Source organism: Salmo trutta, chromosome 20 (assembly GCF_901001165.1).
Source record: "Salmo trutta chromosome 20, fSalTru1.1, whole genome shotgun sequence".
Classification (NCBI taxonomy): Eukaryota; Metazoa; Chordata; class Actinopteri; order Salmoniformes; family Salmonidae; genus Salmo; species Salmo trutta.
Window position 1 is genome coordinate 51,696,464 of NC_042976.1, and position 15,779 is coordinate 51,712,242.

The 15,779-nt window shown below is 40.1% G+C and overlaps 1 protein-coding gene across 7 annotated transcripts in view; it reads left to right on the forward strand.

Moving 5' to 3' along the window:
- The window catches only part of nalcn (sodium leak channel, non-selective), a 336,159-nt gene that overhangs the window by 202,229 nt on the left and 118,151 nt on the right, over positions 1-15,779 (forward strand). For all 7 annotated transcript variants that reach the window (XM_029703654.1, XM_029703656.1, XM_029703658.1 and 4 more), the window contains one exon: positions 11,173-11,310. In XM_029703654.1, coding sequence (XP_029559514.1) covers positions 11,173-11,310 — 138 coding nt within the window. The remainder of the gene's footprint in view (positions 1-11,172; positions 11,311-15,779) is intronic.

A 15,779-nucleotide genomic window follows, 5' to 3' on the forward strand; every position in this document is an offset into this window, starting at 1 on the left:
TTAATCGATGGGTTGAGGACGTAAAGACTAAAACTTGGCATAACACAGAAGTCAAGGCCAAGAAACTCCTGGCAAATCTTTTCAAACCGGACCCCAAACTCATCGAGATGGAGAGGGCGCATAGGAATGGCACTTTCTTCCCTGAAGGACAGCCCAGATCTATAGTGGTGAAACTGCTCAGGTTCAAAGACAAGGATGAGATTCTCAGAATAGCCAAGCGCCTGAAGGGAACCAAAATCTTCATCAATGAAGACTTCTCTGAAAAGGTACACCTCAAAAGAAAGGAACTGCTGCCACGACTAATTGAAGAATGAATAGTATGATCAGCTGGTCGTTCACCCCGTCTCATAGCCCTATGGCAAGTGAATCTGCTATAGTTGAATGATTTGACACACACACACATGATTTATTCTACTTTGTTAGTGTGTTTCACATAACCTCATGACCAAAAACACACATTGCTCTAAATGTCATTGCCCTCTGAAGTCTTCAGTTGTGTTATGTGGACTGTGTCAATGCGCATTCCAAAGGAAGTTCACTCCTATTGATAAAACTAACACAAATGTATGGTTGTATTGGACATGTGAGACATGCACTTCTATATTTCTGTTCCATTTTCTGGATGATTCCGACTGTGTATCTCTCTTAGTTGGACAGGATGTCAACCCTGATAACATGGTCTTGAACCCATTAGATATCAATGAAGCGAACGATAAATATAATGGTTGTGTTGATCTAGATTCGAATTTTCCTGAGATTTACCAGAGATGAGTCTATCACTTGCGATTACTACAATGTTAAGCAATTTAACAACCTGTATAGCAGTTTATCTAATTCTAACACGGAACCCAAATCGGCTGCGTGTGTGTGCCATCGTGCACCAACGTACATACATTTATTTTGGGTACCTGCTTCTATAAACCAATGAGGAGATGGGAGACGCAGGACTTGTAGCGTGATCTGTGTCACAAATAGAGCTGACTTCTATTTAACCCTTGGCAACGCAGACGCTCGTTGGCGTGCGCGAGCAGTGTGGGTTCAATAATTGAATAATATATATTTATACATTTATTTTTGCAACGCTTGCGCACGAGACGCTAGCGGAGTAGTCAGCCTGTAAGACAAACTTATTTCATTTGAATGTTCAGTCTTCCTAAAAATCATGACCACCTTGTTCATTATCTGTCTTCTCTCAATCATGAATTTTCCATTGTTGCCCTTTCAGAAACATGGTTGACTGAAGAGACAAATCTCCTTATAATGCTGTTCACCACTGTAGAACCTCAAGAGTGGCCATTTTTGTTCATTAACATTTTAAATTCTTTCTAAGAAAAGAACTTGCACTTACATCTGATAACATTGATGTTGAATCTCTTTTCATAGAAATTCCCTCCTGTTCATTTTATGGTTGAAAAACAGTGGTAATTGGATGCATCTATCGACCAACCGATTCTGACATTGATAGTTTTATTTATATCCTTGCATCAACCTTGGATTTGATTAATAATGAAGATAACATTAGTTTTCTATTGGGTGATTACAACATAAACTTATTTACCACTCACTGACGTCTGACTTTTTGAATACTTTATACTTCAGCTCTCTGTATCCCCTCATCTATAAGCCCACAAGAGTGATCAGTTCATATGCCACCCTTATTGATAATATTTTTGCTAATTATTTGAATAATGTGGCTAATACAGGTATACTTTATACTAAGATTTCTGACCACTTTCCAATTTTCCACATCTCTTTGGCAGCTGGAAGTTAACAGATGGGAATGATTAGTAGGATTAAGAGTAGAATATTTAACAAATGTAATTGTGAGCACGTTTAGATGCTGATTGATGATATTTCATGGGAAATTCTTTATTATCAGGCCGATGCGGAGTCTGCTTACTTTTCTCACATCTTTCAATTAAATTAAATAGAGAAAACTGATGGAAATTCCTTGGATTACATTAAATGACATTTCCCAACTCTTCTTCAGTTTGATCCTCCTGATGTAATGAAGGTGATGGAAGTAATTTGTAACTTAAAGATAGCGGCAGCAAGTCATGATGAGATTGGTAACTCTTTACCAAACCAATGCAAACTGGTATTGTTCCTAAAGAATTGAAAACGGCCAAAGTTATAGTTATGTTTACAGTAGAGACAATGTGTTTATGCAAACGGCTGTGCATTTACCAGGACCAAGATATGCTGTGGTGTGCCACAGGGTTCGATAATTGGGCCTTTGTTATTCCTAATCTATATCAATGACCTTGCTACTGTGTCTTCTACTGTACTTCCCATTCTCTTTAATGCTGATACCAATTTGATTTTATCACACGATAATTTTAACTCACTAATTAATGAAGCCAACTCCGCCATGGCCAAATTTTCTGAATTGTTCCAGATAAACAAATGATCTTTAAATGTTAAAAAATCCAACTTTATTTTATTCACTAGTAAGAATAAGAAATACATTGTGGACAACCCTTCAAATTAGGGGATTCGGCGACGCATGTGGCAAGGTCTACAGACTATCACGGACTACAAAGGCAAATCCTCCCAGACAAGCTTAACACATTCTATCATCGCTTAAAGGCAGACATTACTGTTCCATCTAGGAAGATTCTCGCTGCTCCGGATGACCAGGTGCTTTCGCTGTCCGAGACTGACATGAGGAAAACTCTCAAAAGAGTGAATACTCACAAAGCTGCCAGGGGGCATCTATGGCTGCTTCCCTGCTACTGAGCCATTTACTTACGTTCGTATTCTTATCTTTTCATATTTCTTATTTTTGTTGCATTGTTGAGAAGGAACCTGCAAGTAAGCATTTTGTTGGATGGTGTATACCATGTGTATCCTGTACATACAAGTAATGAAACTTGAAACTAATGCAGAGACAAAATATTATGCATATTTTGTTGTCATAAAGTTAATTGACTTGCTAACATTAGCCAGCTAGCTATACATTTAGCTTGCTATTTAAGTGTTTAACATTTGTATGAAGTGTCATTTGTGTTGTTTAATATTTTAGGGACGCCTGAGCAAACCAGCAATTGCAAACCAGACTGTCATCTTGGGAAACTCATTGGACATAAAGTCTAGCTAGCTAAAGCATTTATTGCATAACTGAATAAGCACTTTTGTAAGCCTTGCTGTTCATTAAAAAACAGCAAGTCAATCACTTTCATGTTTCTTTATTGTAGTAGGCTAACGTTCACATTAAGGATGGAAGATACTGTATGTGTCATGCAATGCAGCTGAAGTAACATAGCTAACTCTTTTCTTGCGTATAGTGTAGTGGTGGATAAAAACATGTATGCCTACAGTGCCATCAGAAAGTATTAATAACCCTGGACAATTTCCATATCTTGTTGTTTTACGGCCTGAATTCAAAATCGATTAAATATGAAAAAAATGAACCCATCTACACACAATACATCCTGACAATATGAAAACATGTTTTTAGAAATGTTTGCACATTTATTGAAATTTTAATTACAGAAATACCTCATTTACGTAAGTATTCACACCCCTCAGTCAATACGTTATAATCACCTTTGGAAGCAATTACAGCTTTGAGTCTTTTTTGGTAGGTCTGTAAGAGCTTTGCACACCTGGATTGTACAAGATTTGCACATTCTTGGTTGGCTGTTGATCATTGCTAGACAGTCATTTTCAAGTTTTGCCAAATATTTCCAAGCCAATTTAAGTCAAAACTCTAACTAGGCCACTCAGGAACATTCAGTGTCATCCTGGTAAGCAACTGCAGTGTATAATTGGCCTTGTGTTTTAGGTTATTGTCCTGCTGGAAGCTGAATATGTCTTCCACTGTCTGTTGGAAAGCAGACTGAACCAGGTTTTCCTCTATGATTTTTGCTTGTGCTTAGCTCTATTCCGTAATTTTTTTATCCTAAAAAAACTCCCTAGTCTTTGCTGATGACAAGTATACCCATAACATGATTTCATATTCTTGAAAATAGGAAGACTGGTACTCATTGATGTGTTGTGTTGGATTTGTCCCAAACATAACACTTTCTATTCAGGAATTTTTTGTTGTTGTTGTTGTGTGCCTTATGTAAACAGGATGTATGTTTTGGAATATTTATATTATGTACAGGCTTCCTTTCACTGTCATTTAGGTTAGTATTGTGGAGTAACTACAATGCTGTTGATCCATCCTCAGTTTTCTTCTAGCACAGCCATTAAACTCTGTAACTGTTTTAAAGTTACCATTGGCCGCATGGTGAAATCCCTGAGTGGTTGCCTGTATATTTGTAGTGACTGAGTGTATTGATACACCATCCAAAGTCTTATTAAAAACTTAACCGTGCTCAGAAGGATATTCAATGTCTGCTTTTAAATGTTTTTACCCATCTACCAATAGGTGCCTTTCTTTCAAGGCAATGGAAAACCTCCCTGGTCTTTGTGGTTGAATCTGTGCTTGAAATTCACGGCTCGACTGAGGGACCTTACAGATAATTGTATGTGTGGGGTACAGAGATGATGTATTCATTCAAAAATCATGTTAAAAATATTATTGCACATATAGTTCATGCAACTTATTATGTGACTTGTTAATCACATTGACATAACAAAGGGGTTTAATACTTATTGACCCAAGACATTTCAGCTTTTCATATTTTATTAATTTGTAAAAATTTATAAAAACATAATTCCACTTTGACATTATGGGTTATTGTGTGTAGACCAGTGACAGAAAATCTTAATTTAATACATGTTATATTCAGTCTGTAACGCAACACAATGTGGAAAAAGTAAAGGGGTGTGAATACTTTCTGAAGGCACTGTATCTATCTAGGCAATCTGTGTATGGACCCTAAAACATTTGGTATAACTATTAGTTCAGAAGAATGGTTTTAATTGCTTCCAATCATTAATCCCCAAGAAATTGCAGAAAATGACTGAGTGAAGGAAATGTGACCGTTACATGTCAAACTGCTATTATGGAGTGAAAGTCCTGCAGCAGTAGCCTGCTACGCTGCAGTAGCCTTCTACTCCGCATTGAACCACAGCCAGAGGGTGGGTACATTATGGGCACATAGTTGTTTTGCAGTTCTCATTTGTTTCTCATATGGTAAGTATGTTTTTGTTGTATGACAACTACAAAGAAAGCTATTGCTGCCGCCAGTACAGGCATTGTGAAAGGGATCCCCATTAGCCGACGCCAATGGCGACAGCTAGACTTACTGTGGTCCGACACATAATGTAAAAGACATTGCAGACAAAAAAAGTACTTTACAATTTACATACATTTAAAAACATGAACGTGTGTGGTGTGTGTGTGTGTGTGTGTGTGTGTGTGTGTGTGCGCGCACACATCTATCAGTTACACGTACATGTCAATACATACACACAACTCGTAGGTCACATGGGGGAGAGGCGTTATGCTGTGAGGTGTTGCTTTATTTGTTTTTTAAAACCAGGTTTACTGTTCACTTGCACTATTTAAGATGTAAGGGAGTTCCATGCACTCATGGCTCTGTATAATACTGTACGTTTCCAGGAATTGTTCTGGACCTCGGGACTGTGAAAAGACCCCTGGTGGCATGTCCGGTGGGGTACGTGTGTGTGTCAGTGCTGTGTGTAAGTTGACTATGCAAACAATTTGGAATAACCAACAAATTAATATTCCGTACAAAAACAAGGAGATATGCAGTCAGTCTTTCCTCATCTCTCAGCAAAGAGATACTGGCATGCATAGTATTAAGATTATCCCTCTGATTATAATGAAGAGCAAGATGTGCTGCTCTGTTCTGGGCCAGCGGCAGCTTAAATAGGTCTTACTTTGCACCACTTGACCATATATTAAAATATAAGATATAACTAGTGCCTGAATGACTTGCTTTGTGCAGTGTGCTGTCAAAAAAGCAGAGCATCTCTTTATTACGGACCGAACTCTCCCCAACTTTACAACCATTGAATCAATATTTTTTGACCATGACAGTTTATTCTAAGGTAGCACCAAGTAATTTAGTCTCATCTTGTTCAACAGCCACACCATTCATTACCAGATTCAGCTGAGGTCTAGAACTTAAGGAATTATTTTAACAAAATACAATGCTATTAGTTTTAGAGATGTTCAAGACCAGTTTATTACTGGTCACCCATTCCAAAACAGACTGCAACTCTTTGTTAAGGGTTTCAGTGACTTAATTAGCTGTGGTTGCTGATGCGTATGTGGTTGAATCATTAGCATACACGGACACACATGCTTTGTTTAATGCCAATGGCAGGTCATTGTTAAAAATAAAAAACAGTAGAGGGCCTAGAGAGCTGCCCTGTAGTACACCACACTTTACATTTTTACATTAGAGAACCTTCCATTGAAGAAAACCCTCTGAGTTCTATTGGATAGATAGCTCTGAATCCACGATATAGCAGAGGTTGAAAAGCCATAACACAGTTGAAGTCAGAAGTTTACATACACTTAGGTTGGAGTCATTAAAACTCGTTTTTCAACCACTCCAAAAATGTCTTGTTAACAAACTATAGTTTTAGCAAGTTGGTTAGGACATCTACTTTGTGCATGACACATGTACATTTTACCCACTAATTGTTTACAGAGAGATTATTTCACTTATAATTCACTATATCACAATTCCAGTGGGTCAGAAGTTTACATACACTAAGTTGACTGTGCCTTTAAACAGCTTGGAAAATTCCAGAAAATGATGTCATGGCTTTAAAAGCTTCTGATAGGCTAATTAACATAATTTGAATCAATTGGAGGTCTACTTGTGGATGTACTTCAAAGCCTACCTTCAAACTCAGTGCCTCTTTGCTTGACATCATGGGAAAATCAAAAGAAATCAGCCAAGACCTCAGAAAAAGAAATTGACGACCTCCACAAGTCTGGTTCATCCTTGGGAGCAATTTTCAAACGCCTGAAGGCACCACGTTCATCTGTACAAACAATAATATGGAAGTATAAACACCATGGGACCACACAGCCGTTATACCGCTAAGGAAGGAGACGCGTTCTGTCTCCTAGAGATGAACATACTTTGGTGGGAAAAGTGCAAATCAATCCCAGAACAACAACAAAGGACCTTGTGAAGATGCTGGAGGAAACAGGTACAGAAGTATCTATATCCACATTAAAACGAGTGCTATATTGACATAACCTGAAAAGCCGCTCAGTTAAAGAAGAAGCCACTGCTCCAAAACCACCATAAAAAAGTCAGACTACGGTTTGCAACTGCACATGGGGACAAAGATTGTACTTTTTGGATATTTGCCTGGTCTGATGAAACAAAAATAGAACTGTTGGCCATAATGACCATCGTTATGTTTGGAGGAAAAAGGGGGAGGCTTGCAAGCCAAAGAACACCATCCTAAACGTGATGCACGGGGTGGCAGCATCATGTTGTGGGGGTGCTTTGCTGCAGGAGAGACTGGTGCACTTCACAAAATGGATGGCATCATGAGGTAGGAAAATTATGTGGGTATATTGAAGCAACATCTCAAGACATCAGTCAGGAAGTTAAAGCTTGGTCACAAATGGGTCTTCCAAATGGACAATGACCCCAAGCATACTTCCAAAGTCATGGCAAAATGGCTTAAGGACAACAAAGTCAAGGTATTGGAGTGGCCATCACAAAGCCCTGACCTCAATCCTATAGAAAATTTGTGGGCAGAACTGAAAAAGCGTGTGCGAGCAAGGAGGCCTATAAACCTGACTCAGTTACACCAGCTCTGTCAGGAGATTAAATGTATTTGGTTAAGGTGTATGTAAACTTCCGACTTCAACTGTACATTTTCTCAACAACAGGTTATGGTCAATCATTTCACAGACTGAACTGAAATCTAACGGTACACCTCCCACAGTCCATCTTCAGTTTCTTCGAGATCATTTCCCTCACTTTGTCCTCAGACTGTCCAGGTCCAATGTGGAGATTCTGCATTTCCGTCTGCAACATTGTTCCGCCTTGATTGTCCCTCGAAATAATCACATTTCTCTGTCATTGTTATCATGCATTCACATACAGAATTGATGTGCTCTCTCAATGACTTACAGAATGCTGTCATCTTTCTGTGATCTGGTTTAAGCTCATTGAGCTGACCCTGGGAGAACTGCAAGCTGTTCTTCAGGCCCTGCACCTGTCTGGTCAGGTTGTCTATGAATTGCGTGGTAGGCTATACTGGTCAATTCTGCTGTGTGCGAGTGATGTAGTGATTTCCCATTTGCAAGGGTTATTTATCTCTCCCTACAACTAATTGCTCCGTTTGAGGGACACTCCCCCACCAAAGGAGACTCGCAAACGAGGGGGAGGGCTAAGGGGGTATTAGGATTGAGCCTTACAACCCTGAAGGCACAGGTGATCAGCTGACCTTCATCTGACCTACAAACAGACTGGGAATGGACATGGGGCCAAGTCTCTAAGTCATAGCACCCTTGGGGGTCTGTATCAGACACACAAATATACATTCATGCATTCACGGACACATCCACACACACGTGCACACAAGTACACATACACACACGTACACACATACACACATACTAGTGATGCACACGTTAATTCATAACCCAAATTCTCTGCGGTTATAAGGCGGGCGGATTTAGGGTCATGAAATATTGTGTGGATGAAGGGTGGGTGGGTGGCAGTCGGGTTGAAAAAGAGAAAAAATACATTAAATGCTTATGCAGTTCTTATCTATAGGCTACATTGAGGCTTTTTTTCATAATTTTTACCTGGCTTTGGTGTGTAGTGTAAGCATAAGCTTTAGGGCCTAACTGTAGCATGCCAAATACACAGCAATTGCAAAATGCTTTTGGGAACTTGGGCAGGTAAAGTTAACGTGGCAAAAGAGACAATGCCGGAGTGTAATTTAATAAGAGAAAACTGCTAAATGGAGAGTTGAAAATAAGGAGAAGGGAGGGCCAGAACAGTAGTCTAATGTTTAGGAAAGATTTGGTGAAGTGGTAAAAGGATGATACACTACATGACCAAAAGTATGTGGACACCTGCTCGTCGAACATCTCATTCCAAAATCATAGGTATTAATATGGATTTAGTCCCCCCTTTGCTGCTATTACAGCCTTCACTCTTCTGGGAAGGCTTTTCACTAGATGTTGGAACATTGCCGCAGGGACTTGCTTCCATTCAGCCACAAGAGCATTAGGGCACTCATGTTGGACAATTAGGCCTGGCTCACAGTTGTCATTCCAATTCATCCCAAAGGTGTTGGATGGGGTTGAGGTCAAGGCTCTTAGCAGGCCAGTCAAGTTCTTCCACACCAATCTCGACAAACCATTTCAGTATGGACCTTGCTTTGTTCACGGGGTCATTGTCATGCTGAAACAGGAAAGGGCCTTCCCCAAACTGTTGCCACAAAGTTGGATGCACAGAATCCTCTAGGATGTCATTGTATGCTGTAGCGTTAAGATTTCCCTTCACCAGAACTAAGGGGTCCGAACCATGAAAAACAGCCCCAGAACATTTTTCCTCCCCCACCAAACTTTAAAGTTGGCACTATGCATTGGGGCAGGTAGCGTTCTCTTGGCATCCGCCAAACCCAGATTTGTCCGTTGGATTGCCACATGGTGAAGTGTGATTCATCACGCTTGAGAACGTGTTTCCACTGCTACAGAGTCCAATGTTGTGGCGAGCTTTACACCACTCCATTCAACGCTTGGCATTGCGTATGGTGATCTTAGGCTTGTGTGCGTCTGCTCGGCAATGGAAACCCATTTCATGAAGCTCCCGACAAACAGTTATTGTGCTGACGTTGCTTCCGGAGGCAGTTTGGAACTCGGTAGTGAGTGTTGCAACAAAGGACAGTTTTTTTCATGCTTCAGTGCTCGGCGGTCACGTTCTGTGTGCTTATGTGGCCTATGACTTCACGGCTGAGCCATTGATTCTCCTAGATGTTTCCACTTCACAATAACAGCACTTACAGTTTACCGGGGCAGCTCTAGCAGGGCATTGACGAACTGGCTTGATGGTAAAGGGTTATCCTATGACAGTGCCATATTGAAAGTCACTGAGGTCTTCATTAAGGCCATTCTTCTGCCAATGTTTGTCCACGGCGATTGCATGACTGTGTGCTCGATTTTATACACCTGTCAGCAACGGGTGTGGCTGAAATAACCAAATTCAGTAAGTTGAAGTGATGTCCACATATGTTTGTATATATAGTGTAGCAGCAGCTATGTCATGAGTGAATATTGTGAAGCGCTATAAAAATTTGACAGTCACAAGACGGGGACAAAATTGTACGTCAAGGGAGCTGTAGGCCTACTGTTCAGATGAGTTAAATGGATAGTAGCTGAACTGAAATCTGGACACTGACTGTAGGTCTATAACCTCTCCCTTATATATAATATTAACTCCTGCAGAATTAAGCAGAATCTTGAGAATGAATGCATGGTTAGGGACCGTCTGTAAAGGTGCTTTTTTTATCAGCATCATAAAACTGTCATCTGGACATTTTGCACGGAAAATCCCCCAAAACATTTTGGAGTAAGCCTATGCATTTTCCCTAAATGTCTTTTCTTTTCGAGAGAAGCATATATGAAAGAGAAAACAAACTTTACCAAAGCATTCATTTTATTGAAGCATTCATTCTAGGGCAACAAGTAATGACAGAAGGGAAACTGCATAAGTTGTCTAACAAATTGCCTACCAAAATGGCAGAAATTATAACCAGAAACATAGGCTTATCTAAAAAGGCCTGTCAAGAAATTGCTCTTCCATCGCTGACTGTTCAGCGCATTTTCTATATTTGAGGGTTAGGGTCGGGTGCGGGATTCACATTTTCACTTCGTCACATGCAGTCGGGCGCATCCCTAACACACACACACACACACACACACACACACACACACACACACACAGCTTAGTGATTCATGCTCCAGCTACTCTTCATCTGCCATGACTCATTCTATAGAAGAAGTGTGTGTATCAGGTGTGTGACATGTCCATGTATCTGTCTGTCCCTGCTGCAAGAACATGTTCAAAATGTCAATGATCTATCTCATCTCCATCTTTGCCTCTTTTTCAGGGCTCGATGTCTGGAGGCAATCTCTCTCTCTCTCTTGCTCTCTCTCTCTGTCAGTCTCTATTTCTCCTGCTGTTATCCATTGTATTATACTGTAGGGTGATGGACTGTAATGGAATACCCCCCCCCCCTTTCTATCCCTCCCTCCCGCAGGCATTCATGTCTATGTTCCAGATCTTAACCCAGGAGGGTTGGGTGGATGTGATGGACCAAACTCTTGTGGCTGTTGGTCAAATGTGGGCTCCTGTAGTGGCTATCTACTTCATCCTCTACCATCTGTTCGCTACTCTGGTAAGGGCTCTGTCTGCACAGTGTACATCGTAATATATTCCATTTAGCAGACACTTTATTCAGTAACCTACAGTCAGTACATACCATAGAATGATTAGAATGAAAAGATCTAATTCTATGGTGCATACATTTTTTTGTGTATCTGATCCCTGTGGGAATTACACCCACAATCTATTGACCATTTTGAATGCGTATTGTTGTCCTCAGGGCACCATTGTAAATGAGACCCTGGTCTCTATGGGTTGTTACCTGACGAAGGCTATTGTAATGTTCTATAGTACATGTGGGTGTAGGAAGGAAGGATGGAAGCACAAGAGCAGAATACCATTGTGCTTACTTGCTTTCTTTTAATGAAAGGCTCTTCACAGCCTCACTGTGGATAAGTCTGACCTTATTCAATGTATTGATAAGGCCTCTTGTCTCTACACAACCTTATGACCTCGTAGTGGAATATTCTATCACACCTTTGCTACCGTGGATTGAAAGATTTCTACACTTGCTCACAATCTCATGGTGTGATATAGTATGTCGAGAGACGTTTGAAAATATAAAAAAGAAAGCTTTGTAAATAATGAAACATTGATCTGACAAAGGAGTACGTCTCTGTAATCAAAAACCAACCTATATTATTCTACGGTGTAGGACAGGCCAGTAACTTTTCCATCAAATGAATGTGCTGTGTCCGGTCGCACACAGACCTGTATGGTTACACAAGGTGGCCACCTGTGGATTCAAACCTAACAACAGCCATTTACATAGCTCCAGTTGCATATCATTTTTTTAAATATGTGTATTCACATTTATTTTGAAGTATATCATTTTTTTATTTGAATTTTAATATTTTAAACAATATTAGCTTAGTGTTTGAATCAGATGAATTTTTATTGAGCTACATTTTCAAATCCAATCAAAAGTAATAATAGCCAAAGGCTATGAGACACAAGGACAGATTGCATGTGTATTACATTTTTATTCAGTCAATATGATGATAATGACAAAATTATAATGTTAATACATTTAGGAAATGCAACCACATGCAATGAAATGGTGCTCGCCCACCATGACTACATGTAAAGTTTGTGGAGATTGGTTGATTTGAGTTGAGTCCCTATCCTCATCAGACCCTCTGTCTCTTTCGATTGGTTCCCTGAGATTCAGAACTTATTGGACAAGGATCTGAATCCCATGTTCTAGCCTACATAGGAATAAAAATAAAAGCATCAAAACAAATAGGAAATACTAGATTGAGATAGAATACCTCTTCAGTTTCATCCAGGATATGCAACTTAAAGGGTTGAGCTCCCTCATCATCTTACAGGGGACCCATAGTGACACCATAGGGACAAGGAAACTGTCAGAGTCCTCTGACCTTCTCTTCCTCTTGGAGGGCAGGCCCTCTGGCTGAAAGCCTCCTGGGCAACCAGAAGTGTCCTATTCAGTGGCTCTTTTTCTGGAGATGCTTGGCTTCATAGAGGCGTCCTCCTCTGATCCCTCTCTCTTGGAGGGTGAGTTCTCTGGCTGGGAGCTGACTGGTTCATTCCCTACTGTGTCTGAATCCATGCTCCTGAACCAGCTGACCCTTGGTGACACCATCACAGTTGCAAGGGCACAGTCAGGCCCTCTGGGGACCTCAACGGTGGAGCTCTGGGACTCTTCATCGTGCTCGCACACCATGGCCTCCATGACCTCCAGGAGCGTGGTCACTGCGTTATTTTGCACAACATTTTTTAGGCCTACCTATAGAAAAAGAAAAAAAACAACTGCATCTCTGCCCATCCTGGCAAGAGTGGCCAAAAGGGTGTTTAGCGTCATCCCCAGTGGCTCTGCAAGTGAGGAGAGGATAGTCTCTGCTGCTGGCCAGCTCTCCAGGAACCATCGCATTAGCCTGAAGCCACAGACTGGCCAAACTCAGATTTCTAAAAATGAATTCAAAGGCACTAAGTCTTTTTTTTCATGAACAATGAGAGGGATTTCCAACCGCTCAACTCCACTAACATGCCACCCAGGCAGCCAGTCAACAAACAGGTGATACTGGCCAAATGAGCCACATTTACGTGTCTTTAAAAACAACCTTTAAAAAATTACAAAAATACCGCTACTTGTGTTTCGATGTGTAGCATTACAAAACTTAATAGCCTATAGTTTTTTTGTTTATTACTTTCCTAAAATAATAATTGTCCACTTCACAGTTCAGCTGTCAGAGATTTGAACACTAACGGCATTCCATGCATGGGCCTATAGACTTAGGCGTTCACTGTATGATATTAATATATAAAAACAATTATATAAAGGAAAAGAAGTTTAGGCCTAGCCCCTGAGAGATAGAGATATGCCAGCGGCATGCTATGACACAGACATGCATTTAATTATCCTTGTCAGATAGGCTACTGCTTATGCTATACAGATCTGGGCGTACAAAAGGAGGCACATTTTTTATCTGAATATTTTTTATAAAGATAAGCATTGTATTGTTAGATTATAAGAGTAACTCTGGTAGGCCTAAAACATTCTTCCTCACCTGAAGTTGAACAGCTTGTGACAGATGGAGCACCAGTGCGCACTGCCTTCATATCACAGGCCTGCAGTATAATAGCCTAATAGCCACACTACACCAAACCTTAAAAGTTTGTAAACATTATTAGGATAATATCAAAAGTAATCAAGCCAATTTTTATAGGAAAAATACGAGCAGGAAATTATATTGCGGCAAACACAACATTACAGTTGGAACTTAATTTGGCCAAAGAAAATGGCTCAACAGAATGAAACAAAACATACATTTTAATTGCTGTTATTTAGTAATCGCTCTTATCCAGAGGGACTTACAGGAGCACTTAGTGTTAAGTGCCTTGCTCATAGGCACATAGACCTATTCTTCACCTAAGGGATTCAAACCAGTGATCTTTCGATTACTAGTCCAATGCTTTGAACTACCAGACTACCTACTGGCTGAACTGGTTTAATTCTTGAAAGTCTAAGCCATTGGGGGGGGTTCTAAGCTGACATATGTAATTGTTTTAAGGTCATACCATGGATCATCTAGCTATCTGATTTAAAATTGGACCTCTTTTGGTATACAACATTTTTTGGGGGAAAAAATATTGAATTTGGCCTTTACTACTAGCCCATAGAAACGCATTAAACAACACATTCATAAATGGCAAAAAAATTGTCAAAAAAATGTATCATTAGGAATAAGGTTGAAGTGTCTGTCCTATATCTAGGAGATATAAGAAAGTATATTTAACACCTTACCTCCATACTTCCATCAATTTGTATGGGTTGCCTTTAGACGAGTCCTCTGACACTTGTGGTGGTCGTAGAGCAAGAGGGAGAACACCATTGTGTTCGTGAGAGTCTCTCCTTTCTGTAGAGATATTAGTTGTAGACCAAACCATCCGGATGCTACAGACTTTTTCCTGAGAAGACCGATTTTCGGGATGTCTCCTGGTCTGACAAACAGAGCTGTGTCTCTGCCACTTTCCACCGCAGATGCGGAAAGCGACATAGGCGGATATTGTAGATTGAGATGCAGCCCATGCAAAAACAAACTGATATCTCTTGCTTAAACTGACAGATTTTGATTTTTTTACTATGTTGCTTAGCTTGATGCACCGGTGTGTCGGTAGACTCTAGGGGGTTTTAAACCTTCAAAGGTTTTGAACCGGCTATATTGCAGTAATTACCAAGAAAGGCTAGTGCCTACCATACCCAACAAATGACAGCAATAGGCTAATGATATTTATTTTACAACAGGCCTACTTAAAACCTAGCACAGAGCACAGAATTAAAAAGACAGACAGAACTTAATTTAGCTAACAGAAATTTCTCCACAGAATGAAACAAAACACGTTTAGCATATTTAAATGACCACACCTGTGGAAATCCACTTTTTTTGTACTGAGTGGAGACATTTATCCTGCTTATACCACGGTTGCCAAAGAAAGCAATTATAAAGCACACATTTACTGGCAGAAATTACATGTTTTCATTGAAATTCATACTTTTTCATCCTCCCACCAAACCTGGTTGTTAGTGCGTTGCCAGTGTCCATTGCCCAGTTGTTCATTATTTTTGTTCTATATATATGGATGTGACCCAGTCGTTCATTCGATTGCTTCAATTACTGTGCAGGCTGGCATCGTTCTTATCCCTTGTTTGTCAGCTAACCAACTACGACTAACACAGTCACGTCGAACAGTGCAGTCAGAATAACAGCAAAGTAACTGCATCTGCATTTGTTTAAGCTGTTTTCCTGTAAAATGTATTTGGATATATCCATAACAATGAGCTGATTATGCGCAAATACGCCTGGCATAGAAAGGTTAACTCTCTCGTCAGGACACTGTTCATTACTTTAGAGGAGATCGTTTTGCAAATGAAACACTCGGCTAAAAGCTAGCTAAATAGTTTGTTGCTAGCAAATCAGCCAATATAATAACCACTTTCAACAATACCAGTTGATTAAA